Source organism: Rattus rattus, chromosome 4 (genome assembly GCF_011064425.1).
Source record: "Rattus rattus isolate New Zealand chromosome 4, Rrattus_CSIRO_v1, whole genome shotgun sequence".
Lineage (NCBI taxonomy): Eukaryota > Metazoa > Chordata > Mammalia > Rodentia > Muridae > Rattus > Rattus rattus.
Genome location: NC_046157.1, coordinates 910,043 through 930,863, shown reverse-complemented (window position 1 = coordinate 930,863; position 20,821 = coordinate 910,043). Strand labels below are relative to the sequence as shown.

The window sequence follows — 20,821 nt, the reverse complement described above, 5'->3', positions numbered from 1 at the left end:
AAGGTACTCTTTGGGGTGAATGTGTTAGGAATGTATTAGATTTAACATACTCTATTAAAATGTTTCTCTTCTCATCTGTGAATGAAACATGTTATTAATTTAAAATAGTTCCAGGCTAGCTAGAGCTATATAGTGAAACCCTGTTTCAAAAGAAAGTAAAACACAAAACAAAATAAGTATATTGCATACATATTTTTTTAAAGATTTATTTATTTATTATACTTAAGTACACTGTAGCTGTCTTCATACACACCAGAAGAGGGCATCAGATTTCCTTACAGATGGTTGTGAGCCATCATGTGGTTGCTGGGATTTGAACTCTGAAAGAGCAGTCAGTGCTCTTAATCACAGAGCCATCTCTCCAGCCCATATCGTATATTTTAAATGTTAGATATGTCTTCGAAATTCTTATTTTGGAAACTAAAATTAAATTGCTGTTCTAGTGAGTCTTCATTTTGTCAAGATAATCTTGTTCTCTGTAAATTAATGTGAATAAAAATTTACTATTAAACTAATATTTGTATAAATTGTGTCTATAGATGATGGCTGTAATTTAATTGCAAAGTTTTTGTTTTCTGTAGCTTAACAGGGCTGGGAGCATAGCTCAGTGGTAGAATGGTTGGGGTGCTTGAGGCCCTAGGTAGTGGTTAAGTGATGGAGATTAACTGGCAGCTGTCGAGTTCCTTTGATGAGGGTCAGGAGCCCTCTGTATTCTAGAAAACCTTACCTTTTGTTGCATTTCTAAAATTGAATGAGATTCTCATGGGAAATTACTGGTGTGTGTATATTCATGTATATCATTTGCTAGTTGAACTGTATGTCCTTGACTAAGAACCTCAGCTATGGGAAAATGATCATTTTATGATAATTTCCTCACGATTAATATATGTATGAAGCTGATTGAGTAGGAATTTATATACATGCTCAGTACTGTTGGTTATGTTTGACACGATGCTTTCTAGTGGCATTTTCATTAAAAATGTTTGTATATTGCTTCTAATGAAGTTTAAACTGTGTGTGTATACATACATGTATACATATATATGTATGTATACACACACAGTATACCTTTAAACAGTGTATTTTGATCATATTCTTTCTTCTTCCTAAGCCCTTCCTATATGCCCCTATCTCTCACCTGTTGTCATATTCTTTCCCTCTCTGTCTCTTTTTCTCTGTGTGTGTATCAAAAGCAAAATTGAAAAACCAAAACCAAAACCAAACAAAACAAAAAAATAGCAGAAACAAACCCCCCATCCACACACAAAAATGGAGTCTGTGTTGTGTTGGCCTATTACTCCTGGGCATGGCGCCTACTCTGGAGTGTGATTGATACATTCAGTGATACTCCAGTAGTGAAAACTGACAACGTAGGAACTGACAGAGACTATGGCAGCATGTACAAGACCTATTTAGGTTCAAACCAGACAAAAATCCCAGCATTGAGAAGGGGAAGTGGACATAAAGTCCCACCTATCCAAGAAGGCATTTACAACTGACACCTGCTGGCGTTTTCATTTTGAGGGATTGTTACTGAGTCAGATATTTCCTGAGGCACAATTTTTATTTGAGGGAAGTTTGCCTTTGGGTGAAATAATTTGTGAAAACTAATTCACAAAAGGCTTTGATTTAAACATGCATCTCTTGATAATTTTGAGCTTTTTACATTGACATTGACATTCTTTTGTATAGGAGTTAAAGTTCCTCGTAATTTTCGCTTGTTGGAAGAACTTGAAGAAGGACAAAAAGGAGTAGGTGATGGTACGGTTAGCTGGGGCCTTGAAGATGATGAAGACATGACACTTACAAGGTGGACAGGCATGATTATTGGGCCACCAAGGGTCAGTGCTATAAATTATACATTTAATGCTAATATCTGTTGTTTATTTTGAGTAAACATTTAATTTTATTGATATTAAAAGCAACTATGATAACTTTTGACAGGAAGAATTCCTTCATTTTTATATATTGTATGTACATTTATTTATTGATGCCTCCTGTTGGAAGTGTATAAGCTTGATTATCAGAGGACTGGGGTAGAGTGACATGGTTGTTGTCCCCAAAGTGTTTGTGTTTTAGTAAAGAAGAAAAGAAACATCAAGTGCTAGATTCTAATATGGCTGAGCACGTCCACCACCTGGGATAAATATAGGAAAGCTGAGCATAGGACAAGCTACCTTTGGAGTGGCCCACCAAGGACTGCTGGCTGGTAGGACTTTTGAAGGTGGAGATGGGGAAGAAAACATTCCATATCAGACAGGAAGAAAAGTAAGGACATGGAGGGGATACATGGGGGAGAGTGTTGCATGTTACCTGCTCTCTTATGTGACTGAAGATCTCTAAGTTAATGCAGTAATTACACATTGCTGTACCCTATAACGTTTAACAGATCTGGGATACTTAATGCCCTAGTTTATAAAATATAGTAGCAAGTAAGACACTTCTAGATGCAGTGGTAGAACATGTGAAATTAGTGCGCATACAACATGGGTTTTTTAGCAACAATAAAACAAAACAACTAGGTTCCCCCCCACCCCCTTTTGAGATGGGGTTTCTGTACAGCCCTGGTTGTCCTAGAACTCATTCTAGACCTGGCTGCCCTTGAACTCACAAAGATTTGTCTGCCTTTGCCTACTGAGTGCTGGGATTAAAGGTGTGCGCCATCACCGGCTGGCTGAGATTCTTAAATATTTTCTAATATTGCTGTGGATCTCTTGTGCATTTGTTCTTATGTCTTTCTCAGGTTTGTGTTAAGGTGTTTTGTTTTGGTTTTTTATGTATTTCTTTTTCCTATATGGAGAAACTTTCTATTGTGCATTTATTTAGTGGTCTTATGCAGTGCATTGAAATAGGTATTTTTTAATGTTTGTGACTTGTGGCATCTTGGAAAAATACAAATTTGAAAGATTTATTTGTTTTCTTGCTACTGTGATGCTTGGGATTAAACAAAGCATCCACATGTATTAGGCAGGTTCCTACTCCTGAGCTGCATCCCCAGACTCTGGGTTTTACCCTGAGATATAATCTCTGAATCCTCCAGGCTGGCTGTGAACTCACTATGTAGCTTAGGCAGACTTCGTACTTTAATCATGCTAGTTTAGATTTCTGAGTAGTTCAGGATTACTGTTTCTGCCATGGGGTCCAATTTTTCTTTCTTTCTGATGAGAGAATTTTATCTATTCTGTTCCAGTAGAATTTAGATTTTTTTCCTGGTTATTAAAAAAGTGTTTCATCTAATTAGCAATGTTAGATAAGAAATATGTTTTATGATATTTGCTGGAGTTCTCTTTGCAGTCCTTTTAGACCAAGTCTGTTAAGAGGCCACAGTTTGAGGACTTCATGTATACTCCTTCTGAAGTCTCTTTCTGACCTCTCCTGCTCTGATTCTGATAAGACATTTGAGAAAGCAAATATAAGATTGATGGGTAAAAGACTTTGTAATTTAATATTTGTGATGAAAACTTTGATTTTTTTCACTGCCTATAAACATTATTATGATAGTCTAGCTAAAATAAATTAAAAGCAAGTGGCTTTTTAACATTCTGGTATAGAATGACTTAAAGGTTTAAGTCAAAACTTGGTAAAATAGAAATGTGAAATTATTATTATTATTGTTGTTGTTGTTGTTGTTTAGATTTATTTCATTTATATGAGTACACTGTCGCTATCTTCGGACACACCAGAAGAGGGCATCGGATCCTATTACAGATGGTTGTGAGCCACCATGTTGTTGCTGGGAAATCAGGACCTTTGGAAGAGCAGTCAATGCTCTTAACCACTGAGCCATCTCCTTAGCTTTTAATTTGAAATTATTTAGGTTGGGTTTTTCTCTAGCCAGTGCCCTCAGTAGACTTTTATCTGAAAAATGTGTCTGAGCTTATCAGTGGTCTTGCAGGCAGACTCTTAGCCAAGTTTCCAATGGGGAGGAAATGCTGTAGTCTCTACTTTATTTCTCAAACATTTGGGTCCTCATTGGAATTCCTAAGCTGCTTGCATTTCCTGGGGTCATACTATGTCTTGGCCTTGCCCCGTTGGAGCTGAAAGCTATTTCTGTAACTTCTGTCTACAAGCTCACTGAGACCCAGGGACATCGATGCCATAGACCACCTTGTGGGACATTGTATTGGAGCTGTAGGGGATGAAGAACACTACCTTATCTTCACCTTACAAGGTTTATGTCTGAGGTGTATAATACTCATTTATTTCATTAGAGATGACAAGGTAAACTTTACAGTGAAGATCCAGAGAATTTTACACAGGTTGGTTGAGAGTGTACAATCCGGCATATGCTTGCACAAAGAAAGTCTGATCTAGTAGCATTAAACAGGGTGGAGGAGCATTGAACAAGACCTGTTAGGTTCTTCTGTATCTCTGTCTTCAGAAATGAAAAATTTCCTTGTTTCTGGCTATAGGATATGAGGTAATGGCCTATGTTAGGGCACACCTGCCAGGTTTTATCACCTGATTAGAGAAGAAGAGAAAGACCTGCTTCTGTTCATTTTGTGTTTGCTTTTTTGGGAGTAGAGTCTTGCTATATAGCCCAGGCTGGTTTGAGACTTGGAAGTGATCCTCTTGCCTCAGCCTCTCTAATGCTTGGATTGTAGTCATTCCACTATGTCTAGTGTTTTTTGTTTTTCCTTCCTTTTAAATAACTTATTTAATTTGATCTCCATTCAAATTGGAGAACCACGAAGAAGATTCTCTTGAGAACTGTTTGATTTTACTCATTTTTGTATAGTACCAAATTGCTGGGAATATTGACTGTTTGCTGTTAAATTGGAGTTTTATAGAGCTCTTTCAGAATATTAAAGTATTTAATAACATGTGTCAATTTGTTTTATACATTCATATTACAGTAGTTTAATGTTACAAATCTGAAATCTCTTTGAGAGTAGTTTTTAATTTATCAAAACTGAATGTTTGAGTTGACTTATTTTCTCCCTAGTTTTATACAGATATCAGTGTGTATTAAATTTGTTCCATTCACTTATTCTGTAATTTCCTGTTTTAGTACTATACTACTAAGCGAACAAAAACTATAATGAGAAAGAAAGGCTAATTATGAGAATAAGACCTGAATAGCCTTGAGGTATAAGTTATAGCCTTTAAATTACTGTTTGATAAAATAGCCATATTAGCTAAGCTTCATTAATTAGAAATAATGTTTGAAAATAATGTGTAAATATATCATGTCTATTAATTCAGATAATGGGGTTAATAACTACAGAAGTCATTAATAATATAAGTAATGGAAAACAGGAAGTTGTTTTGTTGTTGTAAGATGGCATGCCATGATTTTCGTTTTGCTAGAAGAAATTGCCTGCTCATCTCTGAAAAGCAGAGATCATTCATACTTTTTTATCCAGCAAATCCATGTGAGAATAAAAAGAAGCATTGTTTTTAGTATTACTGAGATGATAGAAATAAATGAGATTACTTGAAACAAATGAAGGTCAAAACCTTTATGTGTGTGTGATACAAACCACATACTTGTCTTTTTCGTATATCTTTTTTAAAAATTTAAGTTTGTTTTTCTTTGTAATTTGTTATAGGCACCATTTATGTCACAAGAATAATTCGATTATTCTGATTCAGTTTGTAGGATTGTTTTAGTTTCATACCATACTTTAAGTATGCTTGGTGCATTTTTCCTAACTATATAGTTCAAATAACTTTGTACAAAATGTTTACACATCAAAAGCAACATAAAGAGTATATTCATACTATATTTCTTAACAGTTGGGCAAGTATTTTAGTTTTGTCATTATGATTATTCCTTCTTTTCCCTATCCTTCCAGACAAACTATGAGAACAGAATATACAGCCTGAAAGTAGAATGCGGATCTAAATACCCAGAAGCACCTCCATCCGTTAGATTTGTAACAAAGATTAATATGAATGGGATCAATAATTCCAGTGGAATGGTAAGTTTTGATAATTTTATTTTTATATAGCATATATATACACACATATATACACACACACATATATATATATACATACATACATACATACATACATACATACATACATACACACACACACACACACAGCGCTGGATTTTAAGTTTTGTTCAGCTGAAAGACTAAAGAAATTTGTCACTCAGAAGGTAGAGGCAGGGCAATTGGGATTTGAGGTCAACCTGGGCTGCATAGTTGGCCCTGCCACAAAATAGATAAAGTCTGTCTTAGGTTGTTTTCTATTGTCTTCCTCTCCTCACCCTCTTCAAGATAATGCACATACTTGTCTTTTTCACATATCTTTTTTAAAAAAGCAAAATCCAAATTTAAGTTTGTTTTTCTTTGTAATTTGTTATAGGCACCATTTGTGTCACAGGAAAAATGGAATAATTTGATTTTTCTTTGTTTCTTTTTTTTTTCTTTCTTTTTTTTCTTTTTTATCGGAGCTGGGGACCGAACCCAGGGCCTTGTGCTTGCTAGGCAAGCGCTCTACCACTGAGCTAAGTCCCCAACCCCTAATTTGATTTTTCTGATTTCAGTTTTAGGATTGTTTTAGTTTCATACTATACTTTAAGTATGCTTTAACTCCACACTAGCCTTGAATTTGAACCAGTCCTCCTGCTTCAGCTTTTTGAATGTCAGAAATAGAGACATTAAGCCACCATTAAGTCTGTCCTTAAAATCTTCATGTGTCTACAAGTTATGGTAGTACTTTTCTTAGAATTTTATTAATTGCATCAGTAATCTTAGTTTGAATAAATCTTGGCTTGATAAAAGACTTATTTTTCCAGGGGCAGTGGTGGTGCACACCTTTAATCCCAGTACTTTGGAAGCAGAGGCTCTTGGATCTTTGATTCTGAGGCCACCCTGGTCTTCAGAGTGAGTTCCAGGACAGCCAAGGCTACAGAGAGAAGCCCTGTCTTGATCCCCAACTCCAAATTTAAAAAAAAAAAAAAGGATTTTTTAGCGTTAAAGGTACTTTTTTGAGATTAAAAGGATGAATATTCATAAAGGGTATTTTTGAGGAACAAGTGTGTCTGTTTGAATACTCAAGACTGAGCATGGTTAACACATTAAAGCAGATAAAAAGAATAAGCTCAATTTCTAACGTGACTGGATTGTTTAGGTTTGTTGGACTTAGGACTCATGCTCTTGAGGTGCCACGTTTAGGACAGACTTAATGCAGAGTACATGTTAGGGAGCAAAATGCGTGGTAGGATGAGCTTTGTCCTTACGCAGAAGTGGGACTGCCAACACTGTTGACTGTGTATGTTCTTGTCTACCTCATCTGTGTTTCCTCTCCTTATCAGTATTTTCATGCTGCTAATACTTTATGTAGTACACATCCATTCTTCCTCCCATTCTCTTATATTATTAAAAGACAAAAGTTTATGCTAATACTGCTAGAAACAGTAATTTTGGTGTCTGCACAAAGGAAAATGTAAATAAAGCGAAAGTAGCTGTTCAAGGCCCTTTTCTTTCTGCACACATGATGTACAGAACCCAAACCTCACTAAAAGCACACGGGGACCAGATGTTTCTTGACATAGGTAGAAACTATTATCTCATTGGTGGGTGCCCAACTCCATATCTGATAAGACTGGCTGATTGGCACAAAGGGGAAGGGGAAGATTCAGGAAATATTCAGTACTTCTGGTCTACAACTATGTTTGGAGTCAGACTTGTACTACCACTGTGCCACAAGTTCTATCCTTGGGGAGGAAAGGGTTTAATTTCATTGGACACTTATGGGAAACATCACTGAGAGAAATTGGGGCAGGAACTGAAGCAGAGCTGTGGGAAGATTGTTCTGACTTGCTTGCTCAGCTGCTGCTCTTACTGGCCCAGGGATCCACTGCCTACAGCAGGGTCGGCTCTCCGTCAGTTACCAGTTAAGGCAGTGCCTTAGACTTGCACACAGGCCAGTTGGATGGACGCAGTTCCTCACTTGAGGATCCCTGTCCCCAGATGCCTCGAGTCTGTTTCAAGTTTACAAACACTAACCATATAAAGTGTGTATGAAAGTAGAGGTAGGCTCCTATGGAAGTCGAGGACTCCTTTCTGGAGTCAGTTCTCTCCTCCTATCTGCCACCAGATTAGCCACATTTCCTGCTTCCACAATGTTTACAACGCAAGTAGCCAGGATAATAACCACTATCACTTTGTTTCAATTTAAAAACAGATTTTAAATCCAAAATTGTGACTTTTTCATTAAATATATGGCTAGAGGTTACAGTGAAGGAGAGCATCAGGATAAAATCTAAATTGTATCATCGTATTCATGCTTTCAAGTCTTTTGGTTTTGGCCCTAGAGGTAACCTTTTCTTCATTTTAGTAGGTGTCATTTCTTTAAATGTTCCCAACATGTCTCACTTTGTATGTCATTATGAACATGCCAATTTGAGATTCTTCATGTTGAACTATAAAAATTGGATTTCTTATTTTCATTGTTTAAAATTCTATGTGTCATTTGCTGAGCAATTATATTATTTCAGGTTTTCACTGAAAAGTTTGCTGTAGCAAGCGCTAAAATTTTTTGCAAACATGTGTGAATGTGTGTGCGCGCACACACACACAAAATACTTGTTCAAAATTTGAGGGTAGGAGTGCACCTAGTCATAAAATATGGGCTGTTGGTCTAGTTTTTCTGTGTGAGGTGTGACTGACAAAGCCTCTGTGAATCTGCTTTTCATGGCAGTGGCCCAAGGAAAGTTCCCTTTACTCAGTTTCATTTAGTAAAGCTCAGACAGGAAGTGGCTAATGGTCTTCAGCCAGCTTTGCAAACTGCCTTTTGCTCCATGTTATTTTGTTCCAATTTTTAAACAACTTATGTTCTTCATAGAAACTTAAAAAATACCAATAATGAAGGGAAAACTTGCACACTCATCCCGGTGGTTCAGTGTGGCTGAATAATTAGAATATTCAGGAGCTATTTGAAATTGGAGCAGAGGAAATGAAGGAAAATCGAAGGAGTTGCTGCTAAAGTCACTGAGCATGCAGCAAAGCATGTCTGTGAATAGAAGTTTACCAGGTGTGTGTATGGGGGCATTAACATTTTCATAAAGATGGGAGAGAAAAAAATGTTTGAATTCTGTCTTATAAACATAAGTTTTGCAGCGTTTAGGAGAAAAACTGATATCCGGTGTTTTTCATACTTGGACCTGACCCCGTTTTCTCCAGGAGCAGCCAATGCACTGCATTGCTGAGCATCGCAGTTTTAAATTGAAAATTTATTTCTAATCTTAATAAATACCCAGGTAACTGAATTAAAACATAAAACATTGGACATTTTATTTTAATATTTTTATAATTTATAAAAATAAGTACAGGCAACAATTTGTTAAGTCTTAGAGACATTTCTATTTTTCTCCCACTTTCAGATTTGAATTAACTTGTTTAAAATTTGTTGGAGAACTAGAGGGGACAGGTAGGCATGGCTCAGCAGCCCACATTTTTTAAAAAAAATGCCCAATGTGGTGAGCTTCAGACCTGTAATCCAAGCACTTCTAAGGCATGGTACATAAAAACAAAAATCCAAACAACCACAGAAAAGCCAAACAATCAGGAAGGGGACTGGACTGTTGGGAAGGACTGGGACCAGTGGGAAGGGGAATGGCAAACATGTTGACTGCTAATTATGGAAATGAGAGGATCTCAGCAGAAGAGTTTGAGGGTGGACAAACAAAGAGGCAGATGTGTTGGGGAAGAGATGAGTAGAGTTCCTTATCCATAAGGTTGCAAGTGTGACAGAATGTACTTAGGGAGGAAAAGTAATAGAAAGGATCAGACTATATCCCATAGCAGAGGCCATTCCTAATGTGGTTTGGATTCAAAATGAGCTGCTGAGCGACTTTTTCCCCTGTGGAAATCACTTCAGAGTTGGTTCACTTGAATCTAGATCTCAGGCAAGAGAGTGGCTTAGAATATTGAATAAGTCCTTAAAGTAATACTCCACAACGGTCATGAATGTTCCTCCTCACCTAAAGTTTGGAAAAATATTGAGGATTCCCAAGTTCCCTATTGGTAGTACTTGCTAAATACAAGGTAATCTCTGGCCAGAAACAAAACAAAACAAAGCTGGAAGAAAAAAAGCCATTGAATAGCTAAGCAACAGCCAAAGAAATTCATTACTTCCGAATTTCCCTATTCCATTTACCAGGGAGGTTTCAGTCTCTTCAAGAGACACAGTGTAAGGGGCTGGAGAGATCAATGGCTCCATAATAAGAGCCTACTCTTAGTTTTCTATTGCTCTGGTAAAATACTTTGCAAAAGCAATTTGGGGAAGAAAGGGTATATTTCAGTTTACAACTTCACACCAGAGTCTATCACTAAGGAAGTTACAACAGGGTCTCAAACAGGTTATGTACCTGGAGGCACGAACACAGTCTATCATTGAAGGAAGTCATGACAGGTCAGGGAGGCCATGGAGGAGTGCTTTTTACTGGCTTGCTTCTTAGCCTGCTTTCTTATTTCACTCAGCCAGCACAGGGGTGGTACTGCCCACATTGAATTGGGCCATCCCTCATCAATCAAGAAAATGTCCCACAGGTTTGCATGTAGACCAAGGCTATGGAGGTATTTTCTTGATTATGATACCTTCTCTGATAATCTGAGCTGCTGTCAAGTTGATATAAAAACGAGCCAACATAAGTGCGCCTTGTTTTTCCAGAGGACCTATTGAACACTTGCCTCTTAAGTTCCAGTGGATCCTCTTCTGACTACAAGGATACTCACAGATACAAAGACAAACACTGTTCTCTCTTTGTCACCAAAAAAAAAAAAAAAAGTAAAATGAAGGGCTGGAGAAATGGTCAAAGAGCACTGCTGCTCTTCCAGAAGACCAGGGTTCACTTCCCAGCGCCCACACGGCAGCTCATAACTGTCCATAGCTCCAACTCCAAATGGCTTGACCCCGGACACAGACATAAAGCAGGTGAACACCAGTGCACATGGAATAAAAATAAGTAATTCTTTTTTTAAAGTAAAAATACATCTTAAAAAATTATCTTTTTTTTTTTTTTCTCTTTACAATGTTTGGGAGTTCGGTTGTGTTTGTGTGTACCTGTATATTCACAGAAGCAGAGCTTGTCATTTGGTGTCATCTTTAGCTGTTCTGAACTTTTTATGAACCATGGGTTTTCTGATTTCCTCCCTCTACCCCATGGTGGGATACAGGTGCACACTGCTCTGCCCAGCTTTTTTGACTTGGGCGTTAGGGATTGAACTCAGGTCCTTAAGTTTACACTTTACTGACTGAACTATCTCTCCAGCACAAAACCCGGCATTTTTGACTTGTATTACAGAAAAGCATTTTCAGGGTGAGTCAATCAATGTGCAGGAGGGTTTATTAAGAAAAATTTAGTGTTAAAGGAGGGAGAAGGATATTTAAGAATAGTTAAGTATAGTTGTGTAAGCCCAAGTGGCAAGAATGTTACCTAGCTATCTCTTTACAGCCATTTTAATACGTGTGGCTGTGGCTTTTCATGTAATCTTCATTCACTTGCAGGTTTTTTTTTTTATTTTCTTTTAATGTTTTTAGCCCTCTTTGGGTTTCATTACCTATCCACCTTTGCCCTCTCTTGTTCTCTATTTCCCTGTCCATTGATCCCTTCTTTCCCAATAGTCCTCCCTCCTGTTTTGTTTTTTTTTGGGGGGGGGTGCCATAGAAGATATTGTAATTATTCTTAAGTGGTCATTTAATATTGTATTGGGTAAAATAAATTTGTATTAAGATAACTCACATTGCAGGGTTTTTTTTCCAAAAAACTTTTATATAGTTCTGACCCCTCCCCAGAACTCTTAGTGAATATTTAAAATCTTTGCTATATATTGATTGCTACATTGTTCTCCAGAAATCAGACTGCAATCCTGCAGAGTTTGTTTACTGAACATGTAGGCTTCTGTTCATTAAAACTTTACTATGTTACAAGTAAAACAAGTATAACTCAAGTTGTTGTTCATTTTCATAGGAAGTAGTGGCTAGGTTAGAATTCCTAAACCTGCTTAGAGTGGATCGGTCATGTGGTATAGCTACTCCATGGCAAGCCTCCATGTCAGCTTACTAGGCTAGAACCAGGCCACCATGCTTGCCACTCTGCTCACAGGCCAGCAGGTGGTAGGTGCTAGGGACCAAACTCAGCTCCTCTGGAAAAGCAGAAGGACCTTGATGCTCTCACACAGTTCATGATCTGGTACTATTACCTGTATGTAGTGTGAGTCGTGTTTCTGGGGAGTACAGTGACAGTGGGTGTGTGTTGAACTGCAAAGCTTAGAGTTGTGTCAGTGTCTGTTCCATTAGCTGTGTAGAAGAGTATCTCATCGAGGGCGGAAGAGATGGCTCAGAGCTTACCAGAGGACCTGAGTTCAAATCTCAGCATGCACATGGTGGCTCATAACCATCTATAATGGAATCTGGTGTGTTCTTCTGACCTGCAGGTATACACAGATGCAGAATGCTGTATACATAATAAACAAATGAATAAATAAATCTTAAAGAAGAAGTTTCTTACCAATATACTTTCTCAAAAATCCCTTTTATTGTCCTTTGGGATTTGAAATATGTTTTAAGTTAAATTATGTACATGTGCATGTGTGTAGTTTATTTGTACTTTTACCGCAGCACACATGTTGTGTCAGGGGACAAATTTCAGGAGTTGTTTTCTTTTCATCATATGGATCATAGAGATTGAACTTAAAAGTGCCTTTACTTACTGAGTTGTCTTGCCATCTCCAGGGAACTATTAATAAAAATAAATTACAGGCCTGTCCATATGCAGATGGATGGCTTCAAATAGGAGTAATGCAACTTTGAGAGGCATCTTACCAGCTACCTGTCTGCCCGCATCTACTTTAGTCTATACATTCATATACATTCATTATATTATAGTTGGGTGGTTAACTTTTTATTGTTTAGTTGTAAGAGTTTTTCATATATTGGGGAAGTGGTATATCATACATTTAGTTTGTAAGTACTTTGTTCTATTCTCTGTGTTTGTTTTTTACTGTATTGATGGTGTGGTTTACAAATTGCTTTTAATTTGGTGCTTCGTTTTGAGACAGGACATTATTGTATTATCCATGTTCTTTTTCTTTTTTTAATCCACTTTACATCCTGATCTATGACCCTCCCCCATCTTCCTTTCTTCCTTTCCCAGAGTTCCTTCCCCCCAATTTCCTTCTTCACATGAGAGAGTGAAGGCTCCCCCTGGGTGCCCCCCACCCCCACACATCAGGTTTCTCTGGGGGATAGGTGCTTCTACTGAGGCCAGATAAGACCACCAAGTTGGCTGAACAGATTCCACAGGCAGGCAACAACTTTAGGGATAGCCATCACACATTGTTTGGGACCCACATGAAGACCAAGCTGCATATCTATTACATATGTGCGGGGTTGTGGGGCTAGGCCCAGCTTATGTATGCTGTTTGGTTCAGTCTCGGAGACTCCCAAGGGGCCAGGTTAGCTGACATTGTTGGTCTTCCTGTGGAGTTTCTATCACCTCCAGGTCCCTCCGTGCTTCCCCCAACTCTTCCATGAGAGTCTGCCAAGCTCCATCTACTTTTTGACTGTGGGTCTCTGCATCTGCCTGGGTCAGGTGCTGGATAGACCCTCTCAGATGACAGTCATGCTAGGTTTCTGTCTGCAAGCATAACTGAGGATTGTGAGTAGTGTCAGGGACTGGTGCTTGCCCATGGGATGGGTCTCTAGTTGGATTAGTTATTGCTTAGTCATTCCCTTTGTGTCTGCTCCAGCTTTGTGCCTGTATTTTTTGTAGGCAGGATAAATTTTTGAGTAGAAAGTTTTTTGGGTGGATTGGTGTTCCTATTGCTTCACTGGAGTTCCTGCCTCGTTACAGGAAGTGACCTCTTCAGGTTCCATATTCCCATTGCTATAAGTATCAGCTACGGTCACTCCCATTGATTCTTGGGAGCCTTCCCTAACTCAGGTCTCTGGCATGTCCTTGAGATCACATCACCACTACCCCACACCAGCTGCAAATTTCCATTCATTCTCATGGGAATCTGGCCATCTCCCGTCTCTTCCTGATCCTGAATCTACCCTCCTACCCTTACCCTCCTGAGCTCTTCTCCCATCCAGTTCCTTTCCTCCATCTGCCTCCTGTGACTATTTTGTTCTCCCTTCTAAGTGAGATTCAAGCTTCCTTGATTGTCCCTTCCTTGTTGTTTAACTTCTTTGGGTCTGTGAAGTATAGTGTGGCCATCATGGATTTTATGGCCAGTATCCATTTATAAGTGCATACATAACCATGCTTGTACTTTGGGTCTTAGTTACCTCACTCAGGATAATAGTCTCAAGTTCCATCCATTTCCCTGCAAAATTCATGATGTCCTTGTTTTTAATAGCTGAACAGTATTCCATTGTGTAGATGTACCACATTTTCTTTTTCTATTCTTCAGTTAGAGACATCTAGTTTGTTTCCAATTCTGTCTGTTATAAATAAAGCTGCTATGAACGTAGTTGAGCAAGTGTCTTTGTGGGGTGGTGGGGCATCTTTTGGGTAGATGCCCAGGAGTTGTATAGCTGGGTCTTGAGGTAGAACTATTTCCCAGTTTCCTGAAAAACTGCTAAATTGGTTTCCAAAGTAGTTGTGCAAGTTTGCACTTCCAGCAGCAATGGAGGGACGTTGTTCTTGCCAGCATGTATAGTCACTGAAATTTTGATCTTAGCCATTCTGACGGCTGTGAGATGGCATCTCAGAATCATTTTGATTTGCATTTCCCCGATGACTAAAGATGTTCAACACTTCTTTAGGTGCTTCTTGGCCATTTGAAATTCCCCTGTTGAGAATTCTGTTTTGCTCTGTGCCCCATTTTTGACTGGGTTACTGGGTTGTTGGAGCCTAACTTCTTGAGTTCTTTATACATTTTGGATATTAGTCCTGTCAGATGTAGGGTTGTTGAAGATCCTTTCCCAATCTGTAGATTGCCATTTTGTCCTAATGAAAGTGTCCTTTGCCTTATAGAAGCTTTAGTTTTGTGAGGCTCCATTTATCAACTGTTGATCGTAGAGCCTGAGCCATTGGTATTCTGTTCAGGAAGATGTCTCCTGTGCCAGTGAGTTCAAGGATACTGTCCACTCTCTGTTCTATTAGATTAGTGTATCCAGTTTTCCATTGAGGTCTTTGATCCCTTGAACTTGAGTTTTGCAGGGTGATAGATATGAACCTATTTGCATTCTTCTATATGTAGACATTTAGTTAGACCAGCACAATTTGCTGAAGATCCTTTTTTTTTTCCCCACTCTATGGTTTTGACTTCTTTGCCAAAAATCAAGTGTCCATAGGCGTATGTGTTTATTTCAGGGTCTTTGATTAGATTCCATTGATCAACATATCTATTTCTGTACCAATGCCATGCAGTTTTTATCACTATTGCTCTGTGATGTAGCTTGAGGTCAGGAATGATTATGCCTCCAGAAGTTCTTTTATTGTTCAGGGTTGTTTTAGCTATCCTGGGCTTTTTGTTTTTCCATATTAAGTTGAGAATTGTTCTGTCAAGGTCTGCAAATAATTATGTTGGAATTTTGATGGGAATTGCATTGAATCTGTCAATTGCTTTGGTGGTGTGGCCATTATCCCTATGTTAGTCCTACTGATCTATGAACACAGGAGCTCTTGCCATCCTCTGATAACTTCCTCAGTTTTTTTCTTCAGTGACTTGAAATTCTTGACTTAAAAGTCTTTCACTTTTTTCGTTAAGAGTTACTCTAAGATTTTTATATATTACTTGTGGTTATTGTGAAGGGTGTTATTTTCCTAATTTCTTTCTCAGTCCATTTTTCATTTGTATAAAGGAAAGCTACTGATTTCTTTCAGTTTATTTTGTATTCAGCCACTTGCCTGAAGATGTTTATTAGCTATAATAGTTCTTTGGTAGAATTTTTGGGGTTGCTTATGAATACTATCATATCATCAGCAAATATCAATAGTTTGAATTCTTCCTTTCTGTTTTGTATCCCCTTGATCTCCTTTAGTTGTCTTTTTGCTCTAGCTAGAACTTCAAGTACTATATTGAATATACATGGAAAGAGTACCCCTTTCTCTATTGAATAGATAGGCCGAGAACAGCCTTGTCCCTGATTTTAGTGGAATTCTCGTAAGTTTCTTTCCATTTAATTTGGTGTTGACTACTGGCTTTCTTTATATCGCTTTTATTATGTTTAGGCATGTACCATGTATCCCTGATCTCACTAAGACTAAACATGAAGGGTGTTGGATTTCATTAAAAGGTTTTCAGCATCTAAAGAGATGACCATGTAATTTTTTTTCTTTCTTTTCTTTTCTTTTTTTTTTTCTTTTTTTTTGGTTTGTTTAATATGGTAGATTACATGGTTGGATTTTTGTATACTGAATCATCTCTGCATCCCTGGGATGAAACCTATTTGATCATGGTGGTTGATACTTTTGATATATTCCTGCATTCCTTTTACCAGTTTTTTTTTTTTTTTGAGTATTCTAGCATCAGTGTTCATAAGAAAAATTGGTCTTAAATTCTCTTTCTTTGTTGAAAATTTGTGTGGTTTATGTATCAGGGTGACTTGGCTTTATGGAATGGGTTTGGCAGTGTTCTTTCTGTTTCTATTTTTGTGAACAGTTTGAAGAAGTATTGGTGTTAGCTCTTTTTTGAAAGTCTGGTGAAATTCTGAAGTAAAACCATTTGGCCCTGAGCTTTTTTTTTTCTTTCTTTCTTTCTTTCTTTTTTTTTTTTTTTTTTTTTTTTTTTTTTTTTTTTTTTTGTTTGGGAGACTTTTAATGACTGCTGCTATTTCCTTAGGGGTTCTTTGAATTTCCTTTTTTGTTATGTCCCACTTTTTATTTCTGATTTTTGTCCATTTGGATACTGTTTCTCTGTATCCTATCTCTTAGCTTTGTTGATTCTTTGTATTGTTTTCTTTGTTTCCAATTGATTGATTTCTGCCTGATTTTGATTATTTACTGTTTTCTGCTCCTCTTTGGTGTGCTTGCTTCTTTTTTTTTCTAGACCTTTCAAGTGTACTTTAAATTGCTTTGTAATTTCTTTATAGAGACACTTAGTGCTATGAACTTCCTCTTAGCCCTGCTTTCAATGTATCCCATAAGTTTGGGTATGTTGTGTCTTCATTAAATTCTAGAAAGTTTTAATTTATTTTTTTATTTCTTCCTTGATCCAGAATTCATTGCATTGAATAGAGAGTTCTTCAAATTCCATGAGTGTGTAGGCTTTCTGGTATTTCTGTTGTTGTTGAAGTCCAGTTTTAATCCATGGGGTTTTGATAAGATACAAGGTGTTATTTCAATTTTCTTGTATCTGTTGAGGTTTGCTTTGTGACTGACTATATGATTAGTATTAGAGAAGGATTCAAGAGGTACTGAGAAGATATATTCTTTTGTATTTGGGTGAAATATTCTGTAGATGTCTGTTAGGTTCATTTAGTTCATAATGTCTGTTTTGTTATTTTTCCGTTTAGGTTTTGTCTGGATGACCTGTCAATTGGTGAGAATGAGGTGTTGAAGTCCTCCACTCTTATTTTTCTTAATGTGTGGGGTTTGATGTACTATATAAGCTTCAGCAATGTTTCTTTTACAAATGTAGGTGTCCTTGTGCTTGGGGCATAGATGTTCAGAATTGAGATATCAGCTTGGTAGATTTTTTTTTCTTTTGATGTGTATAAAGTGTCATTCCCTGTCTCTTTTGATTAATTTTGGTTAAACATCTATTTTATTAGATATTAGAATGGCTGTTCTAGTTTGCTTTCCCAATTTCCTTGCTGTTTGTGTGAGGATATTTTAGATGTAACATTTTCATTGACAAATGTATCAGTTTCTTCTGTTGTATGTTCCAACCAGAGATTCTTTCTTCCATCTCTGCTGTCTGCTTGGCGATGCTTGCATCAGTCCTTTCTGTTCTCTTCCCTATGTTCTCCGTCTCTAGGATTCCCTCAGTTTGTGTGTGTTTTTCTTTAATTGCTTTTATTTCTGTTGTCACGTGTTGAACAACTTTATTTATTTCCTTCCCCATATTTAATTCTATTTTCCTGTATGTCTTTAAGGATTTTATTTGTTCCTCTTTAAAGGCCTTTCTACCTGTTTGGTTGTATTTTCCTGTATTTCATCAAGAGATTTATTCATTTCTTCTTTCAACTTTATAAGATTGGATTTAAGATCATTTTCTTGTGCTTTGGTTGTATTAGGATATCCAGAACTTGTTGTAGTAGGGTAGCCGTGCTCTGAAGGTATCGTGTTGCTCTGGTTTTTGTTCATTGTGTTCATTCGAGGGCCTTTAGTTGTAGTTGTATTGTTGTCTTTAGTCCTTGGACTTCAACTGGATGATCCTGGTATGGGAAGCCTCTGATGTGTATTCTTGGGCCGAGAGCTGGTGGGATAATGGAGGTTCAGCTTGGGTAACAGGTGGCTCTGGGCAGCTATGCGTATCCCAGAGGACTCAGCCAACAGAGGAGATGGTTTCCAGAAGGGAGTCTAACCTGTATGCTTCTAGATCAACAGGTCTGATCACCCAAGCTGTTCTTAAAGTCTTAGCTCAATATATCCATGTATACTCATTTAGGCCTTTTGTTTCCATCAATAATACTTCAGTTCCTGGTGCACAAATATTAATTTTGCTACTATTATTGTGTGTACATATATTTAAATATTTTTATTTATTTATTATGTATACAGTATTCTGTCTGCGTGTGTGCCTGAGGCCAAAAGAGAGCACCAGATTGCATTATAGGTGGTTCTGAGCTACCACATGGTTGCTGGGAATTGAACTCAGGACCTCTTAGGTAGTGCTCTTAAGCTCCGAACCATCTCTCCAGCCCTTGTTTTCCTAATTGTTGCTTTTAGATTCATTGTAAATGTATAGAAATGCAGCTTTTTAAAAAAAAATGTGGATACTATGATCTTATTAGCTTTAGTACTTTATTCCTCCCCTACATCCTGCTTCCTCTTCTCTTTCTCCTCCCTTTCTTCTCCCTTCCTCTCCCTGTTTCCACTTTCTTGGCCACTCCCTTTTCCTGTCTCTTCCTGTGTTTTTGAAACAAGGCATTCCTGACTGGCCTTGCTGGTCTCCAGATCACAGAGATCTGCCTGGCTTTGCCTCCAAGTGCTGGGATTAAGGTGTGCACCACCATTCCTGGCCTCCACTAGTTTTCTTAATGTTATTCTTATAGTTGTCTGTGTACAAGATCATGCCATCCACAAGTAGTAGTTCAACCTTTTTCTTCTTAGTTTTATTAGAAATAGAAAGGAATGTTCTAGTGTTAGTAGATTTGTCTTAAATCAGCAACAATAATTAACTCAGGTTCATCATTGAAAAGGATTTATACATGATTACAAAATTGTTATTTAATGTAATATTTATGTGCATATAGAAATTCTGGTAATAAGATTGCTACATGTTCATTGTAAAATACAGAAAATACTAGAAAATCTTGTTCAAGTATATCTTTTAAAATATATAATTTTAAAATACATTAATTCTGAACCTTGCTGTTACAATAAACATGTTAAATTTGTAATTTCATAGTATAACATTCTTGTTAAATTATATTTAAAATATTGGTATATAATACATCATCATTAATAATACTGTTAATTTTTCTTTCTTTTTTTTTGAGATGGTCTCCATATCTAGCCCGGCCCAGGCTGACTTGAATTTTGTGATCCTCTCTTCTCTGCTGGCTGGGTGTGTTCCACTGTGTCTGGCTATGGTTCTGCAGTGCTTTACACTTGGTAGTTAATTGTCTCTCTTTTCTTCTTCTCTCAGGTGGATGCACGGAGCATACCAGTATTAGCAAAATGGCAAAATTCCTATAGCATTAAAGTTGTACTTCAAGAGCTAAGACGTCTTATGATGTCCAAAGAAAATATGAAGCTTCCACAGCCACCAGAAGGACAGACATACAACAACTAATTTTAGTGGATCTCAAACTTGTCTTAAATCAACAACCTTCTACTCATGTTAATGTCTTGATTAAATATCACCATGCAAAATACCCACACATTAAGTAAAAGAATTGCAGCTGGTAAACATGACCTGGACAGTTGTAAGAATATATTTAATATATGTACACCTATTATGTTTTCAGGTAACAAGAGAAGTGCAGCACAATTTTACTTTCTCTTCTTAAAAGCACTGTCATTTAAACATGAATCTGAAGCATTCAAAATGGAATTCAGGTTATCAAGACAGAAGCATGGCAAAAGAGTGTCAGATGGCCACGGGAACCTTTGTTTTTCTGAAAGTAAAGTCTCAAGAAGGAAGAACAGAACTGGCAGGCTTTATCCACCATATTTAGAGCTGCAGATGGAATTGTTTAAAGTAGCAGACATAATGACTAGTCACCAATTGTGTTAATCCTTGAAGCGGTGTGGGTGCTGACTACTGTTAGTGTCAAACATAGGTGCAGGATGGTTTTGATACCTGTATTTATAATAAAAAGATGTTTGGGGTTTTGAATTTCTGTTAAAAGCTGTTCTCGTTTGTTACATGTAACAGACATGATAAGTTGTTTACAGTCTTTGTTTAATAAAACATGCTTAGAAGTTTTAAGTGAAGACAACAAAAAGGAAATAGGTGTTGGATATGTGATTTTGAGATGAAAGTTAGTCTTAAAATGTAAATAAAATATGGAATGTGTCTTCAAAGACTGTGCTATTTCTGTTACATTGATATATGCTATAGTAGCCATATCAAGGTAGCAAAATTGGGGGTTATTAAGCTAGGCATGGTAATGGCAAAGGCAGGAAGATTTTCAGTTCCAGGCCAGCTTGGGCTGGTACATAAGACTGTATGTAAAACCAAAGAAATACTGAGAGAATATCAAAGATTTTCATTGAAATTCTATTTTATATGCTTATGTT

The 20,821-nt window shown here is 37.3% G+C and overlaps 1 protein-coding gene across 3 annotated transcripts in view; it reads left to right on the top strand.

The window, feature by feature from the left end:
* Ube2v2 (ubiquitin conjugating enzyme E2 V2) overlaps window positions 1-20,605 on the top strand; it is a 30,991-nt gene extending 10,386 nt beyond the window's left edge. For all 3 annotated transcript variants that reach the window (XM_032899800.1, XM_032899798.1, XM_032899799.1), the window contains exons 2-4: window positions 1,693-1,841; window positions 5,799-5,924; window positions 19,725-20,605. In XM_032899800.1, coding sequence (XP_032755691.1) covers window positions 1,693-1,841; window positions 5,799-5,924; window positions 19,725-19,871 — 422 coding nt within the window. In that variant the 3' untranslated portion in view covers window positions 19,872-20,605. The remainder of the gene's footprint in view (window positions 1-1,692; window positions 1,842-5,798; window positions 5,925-19,724) is intronic.
* The last annotated feature ends 216 nt before the right edge of the window (window positions 20,606-20,821 follow it).